General features: G+C 57.4%; 3 protein-coding genes across 6 annotated transcripts; 2 read left to right on the top strand and 1 right to left on the bottom strand.

The window, feature by feature from the left end:
• Positions 1-953: 953 nt before the first annotated feature.
• Positions 954-2984, top strand: NUDT8 (nudix hydrolase 8). 3 transcript variants are annotated; one of them, XM_081282736.1, is made up of 4 exons: positions 954-1254; positions 1871-2003; positions 2513-2681; positions 2850-2984. In XM_081282736.1, the coding sequence occupies exons 1-4, from the start codon at positions 1061-1063 to the stop codon at positions 2966-2968; spliced, it is 615 nt and encodes a 204-aa protein (XP_081138862.1). In that variant the 5' UTR covers positions 954-1060; the 3' UTR covers positions 2969-2984. The 3 variants fall into 3 exon arrangements, with proteins under 3 accessions (XP_081138862.1, XP_081138863.1, XP_081138861.1); XM_081282737.1 differs by having other exon boundaries at positions 957-1254; positions 2513-2590; XM_081282735.1 differs by having other exon boundaries at positions 958-1254; positions 2513-2590; positions 2682-2984.
• Positions 2985-7150: 4166 nt separating this feature from the next.
• On the top strand, positions 7151-10923 carry LOC308641293 (double C2-like domain-containing protein gamma). Of its 2 annotated transcripts, XM_081279762.1 has the most exons (11): positions 7241-7271; positions 7376-7731; positions 7892-7971; positions 8047-8118; positions 8289-8398; positions 8477-8612; positions 8742-8795; positions 10072-10229; positions 10320-10401; positions 10513-10609; positions 10681-10923. In XM_081279762.1, exons 2-11 carry the CDS (start codon positions 7491-7493, stop codon positions 10863-10865), a joined length of 1215 nt encoding a protein of 404 aa, XP_081135888.1. In that variant the 5' UTR covers positions 7241-7271; positions 7376-7490; the 3' UTR covers positions 10866-10923. The 2 variants fall into 2 exon arrangements, with proteins under 2 accessions (XP_081135887.1, XP_081135888.1); XM_081279761.1 differs by having other exon boundaries at positions 7151-7731.
• A 304-nt stretch (positions 10924-11227) lies between these two features.
• NDUFV1 (NADH:ubiquinone oxidoreductase core subunit V1) lies at positions 11228-15973 on the bottom strand. Its single transcript, XM_081282096.1, has 10 exons — positions 15798-15973; positions 14630-14712; positions 14386-14556; positions 13464-13647; positions 13005-13194; positions 12407-12619; positions 12077-12243; positions 11750-11831; positions 11491-11636; positions 11228-11384 (listed from the first exon to the last, which is right to left on the bottom strand). The coding sequence occupies exons 1-10, from the start codon at positions 15867-15869 to the stop codon at positions 11298-11300; spliced, it is 1395 nt and encodes a 464-aa protein (XP_081138222.1). The 5' UTR covers positions 15870-15973; the 3' UTR covers positions 11228-11297.
• Positions 15974-16856: the final 883 nt, after the last annotated feature.

The following is a 16856-nucleotide window of genomic DNA, read 5'->3' as shown; positions in this document are numbered from 1 at the left end:
GCTTCCACATTCCTGGGAGTGCAGTGATGGTAAAGGTGGGGACACCATCGAGTCACAGAAGAACTGCACTTAGCCCTGTGAAGAGGGCCTAGGGTCCTACTCCCTGCTTTATGCCCAGAGGAGAACCAAAACTGTGGCTCAGAGAGGCAATGGACCTGCTCAGAGTTACACAGCAAACATTGCCAACATCTGCCATTCCACATTTAAAGACCGTGTGCAAGGCTGGTATGGCCTGGTCCTCGAGGGACCGGGGTCTGGTGAGGGGTGCAGAACCACGATAGGCAGTAGCCATAGAGGCCCTGTAGGGATGGGGGTAGCGATCTGGTGATCAATCAAGACTCAAGACAGGAAGGGAGGGATAAGACCCCTGGCATCTTGGAGCTGAAGTCCAGTCTGATGGAACAGAGAGCAGGACAAGAGTGGGAACAGGGTGAGCTACACATGGGCTCCTGACTCATCTGCAATCCTGGAGCTCTTTCTATGAGCCTTCAAGGGAGATATGGACACCGCTGGGGCGAAGGACACTGGACCCGACTCCAAACCCCCTGACCCCGAGGTAGTAAGAGCTGCGTCACCTCCAATGGTCCTGGAACACACTCCTGCGCTCTGTGGGCGCCTTCTCAGCAGACCACGCCCACGCCCGCCCCACCCGGAAGCCCCGCCACTTAACCACGCCCTTCCGGTCACGCCCCCTGGAGGCAATAGCCCCTGCCTGAGGCCTCGCCCCCGTCCTGCAGTAAAGAGCTTCTGCCAAAAAAAAAAAAAAAAAAAAAAAAGAGCTTCTGCCCAGGCTCCGTCCCCCCAGCCACTCCCCTGTTTGCTTCCCAGGCTCCGCCCCGTCGCCCTCGCAATAACGTCGGGTGGTGGCTCTCCGCAGGCTCCGCCCTCCGGTTTGGGGCCCGCCTCTTTTCACTGGGGCCACGCCCCCTTGCAGGCCCCGCCCCTGCAGCACCGTAGCCCCACCCTTCGGGAGCCCTGGGGCCGACACACCCCGGGCCTGCTCAGGGCCTGCCCGCCCCTCGCCCGGTAGGCGGGCGCCGTAAGTTCGCGGAGCTGGGACATGCAGCCTGACTGCCTGTCCGCGGAGGGCGAGCGGCGCTGCAGGCAGCTGCTGGCGAGGACCACTGCTCGGTTCCGCGCGCGGCCCGCGGCGGCCGCGGTGCTCGTCCCGCTGTGCCTTGTGCGCGGGGTCCCGTCGCTGCTCTACACGCTGCGCTCCAGTCGCCTGACAGGCCGGCACCAGGGGGACGTCAGGTACACTGGCCCGGAGCTCCTCCCGGCTGCCGGAGGCCGAGGAGTCCCGGAGACGGCAGGGACCTCGGGCAAGGCACTCAGCCTCTCTCAGCCTCGTTTTCGGCTTCTGTAAAATGGGTCTGGGAGAAACAGTTTGGCCCACGGCCTCGGCGAGGACTGAGCGACCCTTGTCCCCTGCGACGGCGCACCACGTCCGCCGGGACTCGAGTGTTTCCCATCTCTAAAAAGGCAGGACTCTGCCCCCTGCCGGCGGCTGTAGAGAGTCCCAGAGCCCAGGAGCGAGGCTGCCCAGCCTCCGGCCTTGGCTCCGCCCCCGGTGGGAATTAAGGACACCCTGAGGTCAATGAAAGCACCATGGGGCCACCACAGGCAGAATTCTGTGCCTGGGCCCCAGGATCTTCTCGCCCCTGATGGCAGACCCTCATACCCTATCCTGACTGCCCGGGGCTCTCTCCCTTACCTATATTGATCAGGGAGGTAAACTGGCTTCTCCAGGTCTTGTGGCTAGGGACAGAGGAAGATGTCTAGGTGGGCTACTAGCCTTATGTCACGGCCCACTCCCCCACCCCTCCATGGCCCCCAGAACATAAGAACCAGACTCCCTGTGCCTGTTCAGTTTCCCAGGCGGCAAGTGTGACCCTGCTGACCAGGATGTGGTACACACAGCCTTGCGGGAAACCCAGGAGGAACTGGGCCTGGCTGTGTGCGAGGAGCACGTGTGGGGCATCCTACAGCCTGTGCACGACACGGTGAGCCATCAGGCCCGAGGTTACCCTCACCCTATCACCCACTGTGTGCCCACCCTGGACAGGGAGCCAGAATCCCAGGGTCACAGCTTCCTGTAGGCGTAGGGTGTGGAGTAGTAAGCCAGCAACTGCCTGGGAGTCACCATTCCATCCCCACACAACCCTTGGGGCCCCAGGTGAAGGAACAGCTTGGAATGGGTTGGGGGGAGGCTTCACAGGATGGGTGGGGACTGAGCTGGGCCTGAGTGACAAGTGGGAGATTTGAGATTTAAGGTTATAAAGGTGGCAGGTGGACTATGTGGGGGTGGGGAAGCAGTCTGCCAAGGCATAACTAGGCCTAGTGCACTTGGGGCCCCAAGACAGTCAGCAGTCAGGATAGGGTATGCCCACCTGGCCATGCCCACCAAAGGCCTCTGGATGGCAAGACAGATCCTCCTCCCTGACTCAGCTCCTGACCCCAGAGTCCCACCCAGGCCATGCCTCCCCTGACGCCTGTCCTTCTCCCATCCCAGAGAAAGGCCACAGTGGTGCCGGTGCTTGCCAGCGTGGGCCCACTGGACCTGCAGAGCCTCAAGCCCAACCCTGAGGAGGTGAATGGGGGACTCGGGTGCCGGACTGTTCCCTGGGGGAGGCTGCAGCGGCCAGCCCTCCCTCCACCCTCTCTCTGCCTCCCGCTCACAGGTAGATGAGGTGTTTGTGCTGCCCCTAGCACACCTGCTGCAGACACAGAATCAGGGCTATACCCACTTCTGCCAGGATGGCCACTTCCGTTACACACTGCCCGTCTTCCTCCACGGACCACACCGAATCTGGGGGCTTACAGCTATTGTCACCCATTTCACCCTGCAGCTGCTGGCCCCTGGCGTCTACCAGCCCCGCCTGATCAGCCCGGAGCTGCCCCGCGGCTGAAGGCCTGGCGCTCAGTCACTCCCGCCTTCCTTCCTTCAAGGCCCTCCAGGACTGAATAAAGGGTCTTTGACAGCTCTGTTCCTGCCTCTTCTGTGTGGAGGCCCTGACTTTGGGCATGCCCTTGAGGCCACTGGAAGGGCTCCTCAGTCCAGTCGCACTGTCCCCATGTAGGGAACAGTTCCTGTGTGCCAGGTGGTGGAGCCATTTCATTTTGCCCTCAACAGTCCTCTGGCTGATGAGATTGGAGCTGGGGGTGGGGGGATGGATTCCTTGCTCCAGCCTCCAAAGGCTGGGACAGGAGTGTCAGGCTGCTGTGCTGTGCATGCCCCCCCACCCCACCTCATGTTCCCTGTGCCTGGCTTACCCCTGTTGGGCTTTGGGAGTCCAGAGAGGGATGTGGAGGCCCCACTCTCTGGATGTCACTGTGCAGTTCCAACTCGCTAAGACCCTGCTGCAGGCCAGGTGTTGTGTGGAGGCCATGTCTGTGCTTCAGCCAGAACCTGCCCTGCCCTTCAGAGGTAGTCACATGGACAACAGTGGGACTGTACCTTAGTCAATAATAGTGGAATTATACATCAATTATGTAGACCAGGATTCTGTAAGAGAGTGAGGGCTGGACAATCTGAACTTTGCATGGTGGTATAGGAGGAATTCTTGGGCAGTACCAGGACAAGTAATAGAAAACTCCACTCACTGGCTAACTCTTCCTGAAGCGGACTGGTGATCACAAACTCCAGAAATAACTAGCTTCAGGTATGGCTGGGTCTAGGGGTTCAGGGTCTCTCCCTTTCTCTTTTAAACTGTGCAGGGGTTGTCTCTAGTCCCAAAACACAAGAGATGAAAGGGCAACAGCTTCCTATCAAAAGAAAACACCTCTCGCTGGGTGCAGTGCCCTCGCCTGTAATCACGAGTTCAAAGCCAGCCTCAGCAAAAGCGAGGCACTTAGCAACTCAGTGAGACCCTGTCTCTAAATTAAATATAAAACAGGGCTGGGGATGTGGCTCTGTAGTTGAGCACCCCTGAGTTCAATCTCCAATAGCTCCTCCACCCCCACAAAAAATAAATAAAGAAAAAAAAAACACCTCTTCTGGCTGTCTAAGGCAGGATTGCACTTGATTAGCCTCCCTGGTCACATGCGTTTCCTGACCCCAGCACGTGGCATGTGGGATTTAAAGTTTATGGATTGACAGGGCTGGGGGCGAATCCCCTGCACTGAAGGTAGAGAAAGGTGGCCCCTAAAGAACACCTGAGGGCACATCATTTAGACTCAGCTCTAAGACCTGAAGAGGTGAAACTACTAGAACACACACAGAGGAATCACTCCAGACGTTGGTCTGGGAGATGATTTCATTTATAGGACCCCAAAAGCTCGGGCAGCAGAACCAAAGATAGACAAATGGGACGACACCAAACCAAACGCTGCACAGCAAAGGAGAAAATCAACAGTGAAGAAACGTCGGGAGAAAATGGGGGTGAGCTAGACGTTTGGTAAGGGGCTAAGGTTCTTCTCTACAGCAAGAAAACAAACAGCTCAATCCAAAAACAGACGTTCTTAAAAGAGGACATTGCAATGGATGTAGGGAAAAAATACTCAACATTCTAAGCACCAGGGACATGCAAGTCAAAACCACAATGAGATCTCACCTCAACCTGTTAAAATGGCAATTTTTAAAAACATTTATTTTTTAGTTGTAGTGGGGCACAATACTTTTATTTTTTTATTTTTTATGTGATGCTGAGGATTGACCCCAGGGCCTCGCATGCACTAGGCGAGTGCTCTACTGCTGAGCCACAGCCTCAGCCCTAAAATGGCGATTTTTTAAAAATGAAAGAGGGCTGGGGCTGCAGGTCTGTGGCAGGGCACTTGCCTAACGTGTGTGAGGCCCTGGGTTCCCTCCCTAGCACTGCAAAAAAAATAAATAAATAAAGCCCCAAACAAACCACAAAAGAAGAGTCTGGAGCAAGTGCAGAAAAGAAAACCATTAAATACTCTGGGTGGGACCATAACTAATATGTATAGCCATTTTGGAAAACAGTATGGAGGTTCCTTGGAAACCAAAGGGAACTACCCTATGACTTAGCACCCCCCTTCCAGGTACATACCCAAAGAAATCAAAACTGGTCTGTCAGAAAGATACGTGGCCGGGCTGGGATTGTGGCTCAGCTGTAGAGCACTCGCCTAGCACCGCGGGACCTGGGTTTGATTCTCAGCACCACATAAAAATAAAGGCATTGTTATGGGAGGCCAACCTTACGGGTGACTGAGTTACACTCCCCAGCTGGGTGCTGAGGCGCTCAGTCACAGAAATGGGTGTGTCTTGCTACAGCCCCATGGGTGAAGCTGTGCTCACCTGTTCCTTTGTAATCTAACCCCTTGCCCTGTTTAGGATAGAATCTCCCATGGAAGTGTCTTGTGTGTGTCCCCTTCTCTTACTGTGCCCTTGGGTGTGGCCTACCCAGGTGTCAGTCAACCTGCTGACAGTGGACATCATGAAGACAGACTCAGCCCCCTGAAACCTGACCCCTTGCCTCATTTGAATAGCTTCTCCTCAATAAAAGGGGTCAGCGCGAGCTCTCGCTCTTTCTGCAGACCCTTAAGGTCAGAGGAGCCGTCACAGTGACCCCAAAGAAAAAGGTATTTGTGTCTCTTGTGTGGTTATTTCGTGCAGCCCAGTTAGCCCAGTTTAACTAGAGTGACCCCTGAGCCTTTTAGTCACGGGAACAGAAACCCAGCACATTGTGTTGTGTCCATCTACAAAAAAAGATTCTCTCTCCCTCCCCCCCCCTCTCCTTTAAAAAAAAAAGATGCGTGCCCCCATATTCACTGCCAATAGCCAGAACATGGAATCAACCTAATGAATGGATAAAGAAAATGTGTTACATACACACATGGAGTATTTTTCATCTTTAACAGAGGCAATTCTGTCATTTGCACCAACACAGATGAAGCTGGAGGGCGTTATGATAAGCCAAATAAGCCAGGCAAAGAAGAATATGACACCATCTCCCTTTTATATGGAACCCAAGAAAGCTGAGCTGGGTGTGGTGGCTCAGGACTTGGGAGGCTGAGGCAGAACTGCAATTCCAAGGCCAGCTTGGGAAATGTTGTTTGACCCTGTCTCAAAATTAAAAAATTAAAAAGTACTGGGACATAGTTATAACAAGACATCCATTGAACCCCATAAATATCTACAATTGTTATTTCTTGGTTAAAAATTAAGAGACCAGGGGCTGAATGTGTGGCTCAGTGGTAGAACATTTGCCTGGCATATGTGAGACCCTGGGTTCTATCCTCAGCACCACATATAAATAGATAAATAAATAAAATAAAAGATCCATTGAAAAAAATACATGTGTGTTTATGGGGCTGGGATTGTGGCTCAGTGGTAGAGTGCTTGCCTCACATGTGTGAGTCACTGGGTTCAATTCTCAGCACCGTATATAAATAAATGAATAAAATAAAGGTCCATCAACCCTAAAAAATATTTTTAAAAAAGAAAAAAATGTGTATATATATATATATATATATATAATTTTATACACACACACACACACATATATATACAATTACATACATATACATATAATTTTTTTAAAGATTAAAAGATCAACCAGGAGGGGGATGCTGGGCAGTTAAAGCCAGGGAGTCAGGTAGGCAGGGGGCTAGGTCAAAGGTCAGTTCCGGCAGAAGGTGCTGCTGGGCAATGCAGGGAGTTGAAGGGAGGAAGAGCAGGTGGAGAAGGGAAGGGGATGGCTCACCACATAGAGGGCCACCATGGGATTAAGGAGCCCCTCCTTGGTGAGGAGACAAGGGACACCCTCAAGGATGGGTTAGGATTGTATTCCCAGCCAGGAGAGCGGGTAGAGGGGTGTCCAAGTGACCTTGAGCTGGCCACCTCTAGGGGTCTAATAGAGGGCATGCTCCCCTGCACCCTGCTCCCCACATAAGCCCCCATCCCACCTTCCCATGTGCCCCCTCTCCACCCCGACGGTCTGCCCCCCAGGGCTCCCTCCTCCCCACCTGACCCTGCCTTCTCACCTCCCTCCTCCTCTCCTGCAGCCCTCACTTCCCATGCTCCTCACCACCCCTTTCCTCACCTCCGGCCCTCCAGCCTCCTCACCCGCCTGACCCTGGTAAAAATAACTCCTTTGACAGCGTGTGAACAGAGGGGCAGCGGGAGGGGGAGCTGAGCCCCAGCACTAGGGAGGGGCCCTTGGGGGTGAGGGCGGGAGGTGCAGGCTCCTGATTCTGAGTCCTTCTCCTGCTCTGTCACACCCCTGCCCAGACAGTCACCTCTGCCGTCCCAAGCGCACCCAGCGCCCGCAGCTGCGAAGGAAGCCCGGTGGAGCAGCTCTAGGTTGGTGAGGAGCCCTGCGGGCTGCCTCCCGACACGCCCGTGCGTCCCAACTCGCCCCGACCCCTCCAGACTGGAGACCTTGACCTCAGGACCCCCGCTCTGCCCTAGAACGCCCCTGATGGCCTCAGAGATGCCTCCTCGCTCCGTCTCGGTGGCCGGGTGCGTTCCCCCAGTCCCCAGTCGGTCAGGGTCGCTCTGAGCCGGTCCGCATGTCCGAGCCCCCATGGAGGGCACGGTGCCCCCGGGCCGGCGGCGGCCGCCGAGGGTGAGCATGCAGGAGCACATGGCCATCGATGTGAGCCCCGGCCCCATCCGGCCCATCCGCCGCATTTCCGACTACTTCCCGCACTTCTACGCGTTTGCTGAGCCCGCGCTGCACACTCGTGACCAGCGCGCTCCGGCCATCCTTTCTGCACCCCCGCCGCAGCCTGACCCAGAGCCACCGGGAGACTCGGACGACAGCAGTGAGTGTGTGTGGAGCGGGGGGGGGGGCAAGGGGGTACCCCCAGGATGGTTTGGGGTGTCCCTAGCATTCCCGTGGAGGGGCCAGGCAGAAGGCACCGTGTGTGGAGAGTGGGCAGGTGAGCCGAGCTGGCTGCTGACCCTACCTGCCCCCTGCCGTAGCTGCGCTGGGCACCCTTGAGTTCACACTTCTCTTTGATGCGGACAACAGCGCCCTGCACTGCACTGCCCACCGCGCCCAGGTGAGGATGGGGTCGGGGTCCCTGGGACAGGGGGCGGGGCCACAGGCTTACCCCGTATCCACTTTCTGTTCCCAGGGTCTCAAGCCACCGGCCTCAGGTTCTGTTGACACCTACGTCAAAGCCAATCTGCTGCCAGGGGCCAGCAAGGTGAGGGCAAGACCCAGGTCTCTACTGCTGCTCTCTGGCAGGTCCAACCCAGGGCACCCACCTGGCCCCAGTTTGTTCCAATCCCCAGGACTTAGACCTCAGTTGCTAGGATCAAGGAGGCAGGGCAGGGGGCCAGGGAAGGTTTCTGATCCACCCCACCTGGTATCCAGGCCAGCCAGCTTCGGACCCACACCGTTCGGGGTACAAGGGGACCTGTCTGGGAGGAGACACTCACCTATCATGGCTTCACCCGCCAGGATGCTGGGCGCAAGACCCTGCGGTGAGAATCCCTGGGCCACCTGGGGCAGGGTAGGGGGATGGGGTTTGACTGGCCAGGTTTGATACTGGCGGCCACCAGGCTGTGCGTGTGTGAAGACCCTCGGCTGCGGCGACGGCGGCGGGCACCACCCCTGGGGGAGCTGCGGGTGCCCCTGAGGAAACTGGTGCCCAACCGAGCCAGGAGCTTCAACATCTGCCTGGAGAAGCGGAGGCTGGTGAGGGGCCGGAGCACAGGGTGGTGCTGCAGGGGACAGCGGCCTTGTGATGGGGTTGCTGGAGAGGGAGGAGCAGGGAGGGGCACCTGAGCATTGTCCTGCTGAGGTAACTGGGCCCTGCTTTTCCAGACCAAGAGGCCCAAGAGCCTGGACACAGCCCGGGGCATGTCCCTGTATGAGGAGGTGAGATTGCTGAACGGAGGGGGGATGGGATGGGCAGGCCTGGAGGCCCAGGCTGCAGTGGGTCAGGCAGGACGTGGGTGGAGTGGGCAGGGGTCCTAGCCTAGGTGGGCTTGGAGGAATTTGCAGCCACCTCTCACAAGCTCTGTGAGCCCTTGTAACCCTGGGGAAGCCCGTGGCTGGGCAGGCTGGGGGACACTCTCTGGCCATGGCAGCATGGAAGGGCTGGGGAACCCTGGGGCAAACCAGAAGCCCCTGAGGGCACAGCCAGACACAGACTTGGCAACTTTTAGGTAGAGGCGGAAAGCTGGAGGTGGAAGGGCTAGGCAAGGTGGGGGAGAGAATAGGCTCTGCCACCAGGGTCAGCATGGGTGCCATCCTGTGGCTGGTTGTCGTTGACAGGCCCTTGTTAGGAGGCAGCAAAGGTAACCAGTGGGCTTCTTCGACCCCACCTGAGACCACAGACCTGGCCAGAACCCCTATGGCCCTGCAGGGGAAGGCATCCCTAAGGCCTAGGGTGGGCCCTCCACCCACTCCTCTGGGAACAAAAGGGCCTGGCGCCCTGCCCCCTAGTGGAGACAGGAGTTGCTGCAGTTGTGGATTAATTACACCCAGGTGGTGGTGGTGGACATCACCAAGCACCCTGCCATACCCACCTCCTGTCCCAGGGCCAATGTACAACACCACAGCGCCCAGTGGCTGCTCACCAAGCACTCGGTGTTACTGAGAACTGCCTGTGACGTGGTGGCTGGGTGTCCTGCAGTCATTCTACACAAAGCATAGGAGGAGACACTTTCTGGCATCCTCCAAGCTGTGGGCACCAGGGTCCCGTAGTGTGGCAAAGGACATTATTCCCAGAGAAGTAATGGATGGGACAAAGAGGACAGGTCCCTGGGTACAGAACAGTCTTCCAAAGGTGCCCCTGTGGCACCAGGCTGGTCCTATAGGCAGTGGTTATGGGCACTTGCTAAAGGCCACACAGGAAGTTCCTGTCATGTTTGTGGCACTCAAGAGACCATTATTATCTACCTCCCCTCCATGACAAAGATGAGCTGAATGGACCAGCAAGCCCCTTTCCTCCAGCCCTGGAGGGCACAGCTGACCCATAAGGTCCTTTCTAGGGTACCAGATGAATGGCTATTTAGGGAGATTGCCATAAAATTAAATTGAATTGGCCCAATTTCTCTGCAGCCAGTTTGAGCCTCCTCTTGGGGCCTGGACACTGGTGGGGTGGTAGACTTTGGGCTGGATGGGGTCTGACCAAAGCCTTTACCTGCAGGAGCAGGCAGAGGCCGAGACGGCTGGGGAGGAACGAGGGCGCATCCTGCTGTCCCTGTGCTATAGCTCCCAGAGGGGGGGCCTGCTGGTGGGCATTCTGCGCTGTGCCCACCTGGCCCCCATGGACGCCAATGGCTACTCTGACCCCTTTGTCCGCCTGTGAGTGAATTGGTAGATGGGTGGGCAGGCAGGGCAAGGTGGCAGTTCCTCACCTCTCCAGGGACACACCTGACCTGCCCATCTCCTCAGTTTCCTGCATCCAAACTTGGGGAAGAAATCTAAATACAAGACCAGTGTTCGGAGGAAGACCCTGAACCCCGAGTTCAATGAGGTGAGCCAGGGCTAAGCAGGGCCCAGCCACACTTGGCCTTGACTGCTGAGCCATCCTGGCCTGGACCTGTTTCTGAGATTCACCTGCTCCCTCCTGCCCCTTTCCCTGCAGGAATTCTTCTACGCAGGCCCCAGAGAGGAGCTGGCCCAGAAGACACTGCTGGTGTCTGTGTGGGACTATGACCTGGGCATGGCAGATGACTTCATTGGTGAGCAGGAATGTGGGGCACTGGGGGGAGCCCTATGGGCTCCTGCCAACCCTGATCTGTGTCCCTGGTAGGTGGGGTGCAGCTGAGCAGCCAGGCCAGCGGGGAGCAACTACGCCACTGGTGTGAGTGCCTGGGTCACACAGACCACCGGCTGGAGCTGTGGCACCCGCTGGACGGTGTGCCCCACCAGCTTGGTGACAAGCCAGTACAGGATCCTGCTTGCAGACCTGCCCCACAGTGGCCAGGACACCCCTGAAGCTGGGAGGATCCAGGGGACTGCCCCACCTGCTGTACCCATTCCCTTTACCCAGGGACGTTTCCTATCCCCTTTCACATTCACCCCACCACAAAGCCAAAATAAACATCTTCTGACCACACCAGATCTGTCTTCTCGAGTCACACACCCCACCTCCCCTGCCATCACCTTACGGGGCAGACAGATGCCGTTCTCCTGTCTCCCACTTTCCAGAGGCCTGTGCCAAACCAGGCTCCCAGTCCCCACCACATTCTGCTTCCTACACTGAGGGAGGGGGATGTGACCACATCTTGAGAGCACGACTGAGGAGTGGCAGGGAATGGCAAGGTGAAGAGCAAAGTCACAGATGTGCTGCAGTGGGAGAATGGGTGGCACTTGCTTTATTGTCCAGTATCCAGACAGGAATGCAAGGCAGCAGGCCGGGGTTTTGGCTCAGGAAGCAGCCTGTCGGGCCTGGTGCTGCTGGGCAAACCGCTGCATCCGATCCTCAAGCTCTGGACGAAAGTGGCGGATGAGACCCTGGGAGACAGGAGGAAGGCACTGGGTGAAACAGAATCCCAAAATCTCCCCGTCCTAGGCTCTCAGCACTGCCCACACCAGTGACGCGCGGCAGCTCCATGCATACCTGTACAGGCCAGGCAGCCCCATCGCCCAGAGCACATATGGTGTGGCCCTCTATCTGCTTGCTGATCTCCCACAGGGAGTCGATCTCAGCTGGCCGAGCGTCCCCCCTCACGAAGCGAGCCATCACCTTGTTCATCCAGTCCACACCTGAGGCCATAGCAACAGGAGAGGGCCCGATGGTCTCCCCAGCCAGGGCACACGCTGGGGTGGAAGCTAAGTGGAGCCGAGGCCAGCACACCCCAAGTTGCCCAGGTGCTCACCCTCGCGGCACGGGGTACACTGGCCGCAGCTCTCGTGCTTGTAGAACTCAATGAGGCGGGCGATGGCTTTCATGATGTCTGTCTGGGAGACAAGGGACAGTGAGCAGGTGCCCCTACAGCACCCCAGTGACATGCTCTGGCTTCCAGTGAACTCTCCTGCAGGGTGGCCTTGTTACCCTCCTCTCCTTCCTCACAACAGCTCAGGTTGTGACAGCAGGAAGCTGAGAGCTGGCCAGAGGGTTTTCAGAGAGGCCCGGGGAGGGAGGCAGTGGCCAGGCAGCACAGGGAGCACCAGCCAGGTGTGAGGGCCACCCTTAGCACCCTTACCGAGCGGTCCATGACGATCACTGCAGCTGTGCCCAGGCCTGTCTGAGCCTGCACCAGGGCGTCGAAGTCCATCAGCACCGTCTCACATACAGACTTGGGGATCAGTGGGGTGGACGAGCCGCCAGGGATCACAGCAAGGAGGTTGTCCCAGCCACCGATGACACCCCCTGGGGCCCCAAGTTAGTCCCCAAAAGGATGATGGTCGGGGCTGGGCTGGCACACCTGCCGAGTCCTAAGCCTGGACCTTTGTCAGCCCCAGCCTGAGGTCCTCCCACTGGGCTCTCTTCGTGGATGCCCACCACACCCCTTAGGGCTGGCCCCCAGCCTCACCAGCGTGCTTCTCTATGAGCTCCTTCAGCGGAACAGACATCTCCTCCTCCACAGTGCAAGGGTGGTTGACGTGGCCAGAGATGTTGAATAGTTTGGTACCCGAGTTGCGTTCTCGGCCAAAACTGGCAAACCAGGCACCCCCGCGGCGACAGATGGTGGGGGACACAGCCACTGTCTCCACATTGGCTACGGTTGTGGGGCAGCCGAACACTCCTTCAGGGAAATGAGAAAAGAGACATAGCCGCAAGGAAGTGGCCAGGTTTCCTGGCAGTGGGATTTGTGGGTCCTGCTCCGGGGGAGGGCTCCTGCTCTTTTACCCCTTAACATTCTCACCCGCCACTGGACCCCAAACTCCAGAGGAGCCGTATTGTCTGCTCACCACCATGCCCCAGCTCCAAGAGCAGATACTGCCAAGGCACAGAGTTTGAAGGGGCTTGGGTGTCTAATGTGGGGCTGAGGCAGGGTGGCACGGGGAGCCTGTGCATTGTTCCCACCCTCCTCTCTCCATCTAGCCTGGAAGGCACTCAGAAATACCATAAGAGCCCCTGAGGGGGACTCCACAGGACAGCCACAACAAGCCCAGGGCTGGAGGGCTTACCTACATCTGCTGGGAAGGGTGGCTTCAGGCGTGGCTTGCCCTGCTTGCCCTCGATGGACTCAATCAGGGCCGTCTCCTCTCCACAGATGTAGGCCCCAGCCCCACGCACCACAAACACATCAAAATCGTAGCCAGAGCCACAGGCATCCTTGCCAATCAGGCCTGCCTCATAGGCCTCTCGGATGGCTACCTGTGGGACAAGAGTGTCAGCCTTGTAATTTCAGGAATCATGGAGCCCCTGAAGGCTTCCCAAGGTGAGGTTCTGGAGCATAAAGGAAGAGCCCAGAGAAGGGGGCTTTAGGAACCAAGTCCTGATCAGGATACATGCAGAAGTGGTCACTCCTCTCCCAGGTGGACCCCTGACAGACCAGTGCTAATAACTAAGATCAGCTGTGCTGGGGGAAGGGCATGCAAGTTCACGCTGGCCACCTTCTGCTTGTCAATACTCCCTTTGCCCACCTGCAGATTGGACGCCTCATTGTAGAATTCCCCACGAATGTAGATATAGGCAGCACGGGCGCCCATGGCCCGGCCCCCCACCAGACAGCCTTCCACCAGCTTGTGAGGATCGTGGCGCATGATCTCCCGGTCCTTACAGGTGCCTGGCTCCCCCTCATCTGCATTCACTACCAGATACTTGGGCCTGTGGGAGCCTGCAGGTCAGTCAAGCTACAGGCCCACCAGGTCTGAGTCCTCCACCACATCCATCCCTGCTCCTCCCAGAGGCTTCAAAGATGTCTCCACCAATAGTCGATCCCTCTCTACCCTCCCAACATGTCCCCAGGGGCTCTGCTTACTCACCACCAATGACAGGGAGCTCACTGTCTGATCCATCTTTGGGTAGATATGACCACAGGAAAGGTCTCTGTTCTGCTTAGCCCAATACTATCTCCCCGTGTTTTCCCTTGAGAGCCAAATTCTGCTCTTGGTTACAAAGAGCATTCCTCAACCTTCACATCTCTGGGGCCAAAGGAGGCAAAGTAGCTGATTTTTATTATTTACTTTCTGTGTACTAACTAAAGTACAGGCAAAAGCCAAATGAACATTATCTCTTTGGTTCCAGCAGGGTATCCCATATCCATGAACAAAAAGGAAACACGAGGTTCACAAAAGATTTCCCAAAGCTCTAGACTTACTAGAAGGCAGAACTGGGATTTGAACAGCAGAGCCTGCCTCAATATCTTGTATTGACTATGCTAGACCACAACACCTCCCCCAAGGAAGCCCAAAGAGAACTGGAGTACCATCCACTTGCGACCTGGGAACGTATTCTTGCCTCATTCATGCTACAATGTCTAAGGCCACAGTTCTAAGGGTCAGACAAGCCCCAGCCACCCACAAAGTCTCTCCTGCGACCATGTCTCAGGCTCCCCTCACATACCTGCCATCTGAAGGCTTATTCATGAAGCTCCACTTGAGCCCAGTGGGGAAGCCAGCACCTCCACGGCCCCGCAAGCCTGATGTCTTAATCTCACCCAGAATCCAGTCGGGCCCCTTCAGCAGGATCTCCTTTGTCTTATACCAGTCACCTCGACTCTGGGCGCCTTTCAGCCTAGACAGGGTGAGGAAGACAGTGAGGGGAAGGCCCTGGCAAGGAATACAATAGGCTAAGGACACTGTCTCACCTCCAGTCGTGACGGCCATACAGGTTGGTGAAGATGCGGTCTTCATCCTTCAGTGAGCCAAATGTGGTTTTCTTGGGTGCTGTCTGAGGAGACCGAGTGTCAGGAGACCCAGCAGAGCTCTGGGGGCCAAGAGGGGTTGGGCCAGAAGCTACAGATTCTTGGGTCCTCCTGCTTAGGAGGGGCTGGGCCAGGGAAGGCAGAGGCCTAAGCCTCAAAACTTTTTGAAATGTTACACCTACCACCATCACTTAAGCACTTCCTGCACAGAGATACTGGCCTAAGCACTTTACAGCTCGAGCCTCAATTTATCCTCATGACAACACTGAGATAGGAATGATTTCTTTCATTTTGCAGAGAAGTAAACTGAGGCTCAGAACAAAAGGAACTTATGAAAGGTCACGCAGCCAAAAGTAGCAGACGGTTCTTTGTTTTAGTTGTAGGTGGACACAATACCTTTATTTATTTATTTTTATGTTGTGCTGAAGATCGAACCCAGGACCTCACACGTGATAGGTCAGCGCTCTGCCACTGCGCCCCAGCCCCAGCCCCAGCAGATGGTCCTTGAGTCCACCTTTTTTCATGGCCTGGCACCAAACTGCCTCCCAAAGCCCAGAATGACAGCATCTTACCAATGGTACTAAGGGCAAAAAGTGTTTACTGAGAGGAAAAAAATGCCCCACCGGGGCTGGGACAAAGGGGCCGGAGGGGACCCCCTGGGATAAAATTGAGGGGCGGGGACTGGGAATCCACGTGACTAGCGGAGAGCACCCAGCTCCCGGCTAAGAGGACCTGACTTTCTGACTTTCGTCCCCTTAAAAGCGCTTCTCGGTCACGAGGGAGCAGAGCCTGGAGGAGGAACCCGGAGGTGTGCATCCCTCTCCGAAGCTGTCTTCTGCATCTACAGAACGGGGCCTTCCCACCCGACGACGCTGCAAGGAAGGGACGCGAGACTAGGATGCTTCACAACCCGCACAACTTCCCGCTAGGCCTGTGAGACCAGCGAGCAGGGAGCCGCACTGCGCGTCGGCCTCCGCTGCACCGTGCCCTCCTGCTTCCCGCCGGGCCCCGGGAGAAGGGGAGGGCTCTGCAGAAGGCACCGCAGACTCCAGGCACGCACGGCGCGCGGAGGCCCGCGGATGCCCCGGGCCCGATCCCGGCCGGGCCTCACCGTTTCGCTGCTGAAACGCACAGAGAGCCGCGCGGGGAGCGACCCGCCAAGCAGCCGTCGTGCCGCCAGCATCGCGGGGGCCAGGCCGGTCACCTCCGGCTGTCACCTTCACGGCTCAGAGGCTGAGGAACCAGCGCCACAGAGACGTTAGGCGGCGCACAGGAAGAGCGTCACGCGCCCCAGGCCGGCGGCGCGCCCAGGCACCCCCGCGCCTCCGACTCCGCCCCTTCCCCGCCCACTAGGGCGGGAAGAGGGCAGGGAGTGGTCTGGCTGGCGCTGGGGCGTCTGGGAGATGTAGTCCTTCTGGCCTCAGGCCGCTCTCCTCCCTCCGTGTGCAGTCGTTTGCTAGTCAGCTGCCAGTGGCGGTTCTTTCACACGCCTAGTAAACAAACCTATCACGTGGACTTCTGTTAGGTCCTGGTGTGTTTCACTTCCTATAGGCTCCGTGTTTAGTGTGCACCTGCTGTATGCACTTGGGGGGAGGAAGGAGGAATCAGGCCGGTCACAGCCGGATCCTCATGACTCCGAAGTCTTGGTGCTGCCCCAGTCCCAGCCCTGCCGGACTGAGCCTTCACCCCTACCCCGTGCATCCGTGTGCCCAGAAAGACTGCTCATTCGCCGCAGAGAGCCCGGCCGGCTCCAGGGCAGGCGAGGTCTTCCCAGGGGGTGCGGCTGCAGCCCTGGTTGGAGTGAGGCAGAGACAAGAAAGAGATGGTCGGAAGGTGGCCAACCCCTTGCCGCGCTGCTGAGCTCTCTCGGCCCTTGTCAGGAGGATCCAGCACCTCGTGCTCCTGCTCAAATTCCCGGAACGGCCCCTCCTGCCTTCGGAATCAGGCCCTGGCTTGACTTTTAAGGGCTCCACCGCCCCTTCCTTCGCTGAGGTCATCATGCCGAAGCCCCTGCTGCGATCCCCGGACACCGTTCCTGGCCTCAATAGGCTGTAGAGGGTTTTGTGGCCGTCCCCCTCATCCAGTTTTGTCCTCTGTCCTTTTGGTAATCTAACTTGGTCATTTTCAGTTGTGTGCAGCCCTCAGCTCTGGGACCATGCCCTGGTCCCCA

Source organism: Spermophilus citellus (assembly GCF_964194105.1).
Source record: "Spermophilus citellus genome assembly, chromosome: 2".
NCBI classification, from domain to species: domain Eukaryota; kingdom Metazoa; phylum Chordata; class Mammalia; order Rodentia; family Sciuridae; genus Spermophilus; species Spermophilus citellus.
The sequence above is the reverse complement of the archived record's forward strand: the minus strand, read 5'-3'. Positions and strand labels throughout refer to the sequence as shown.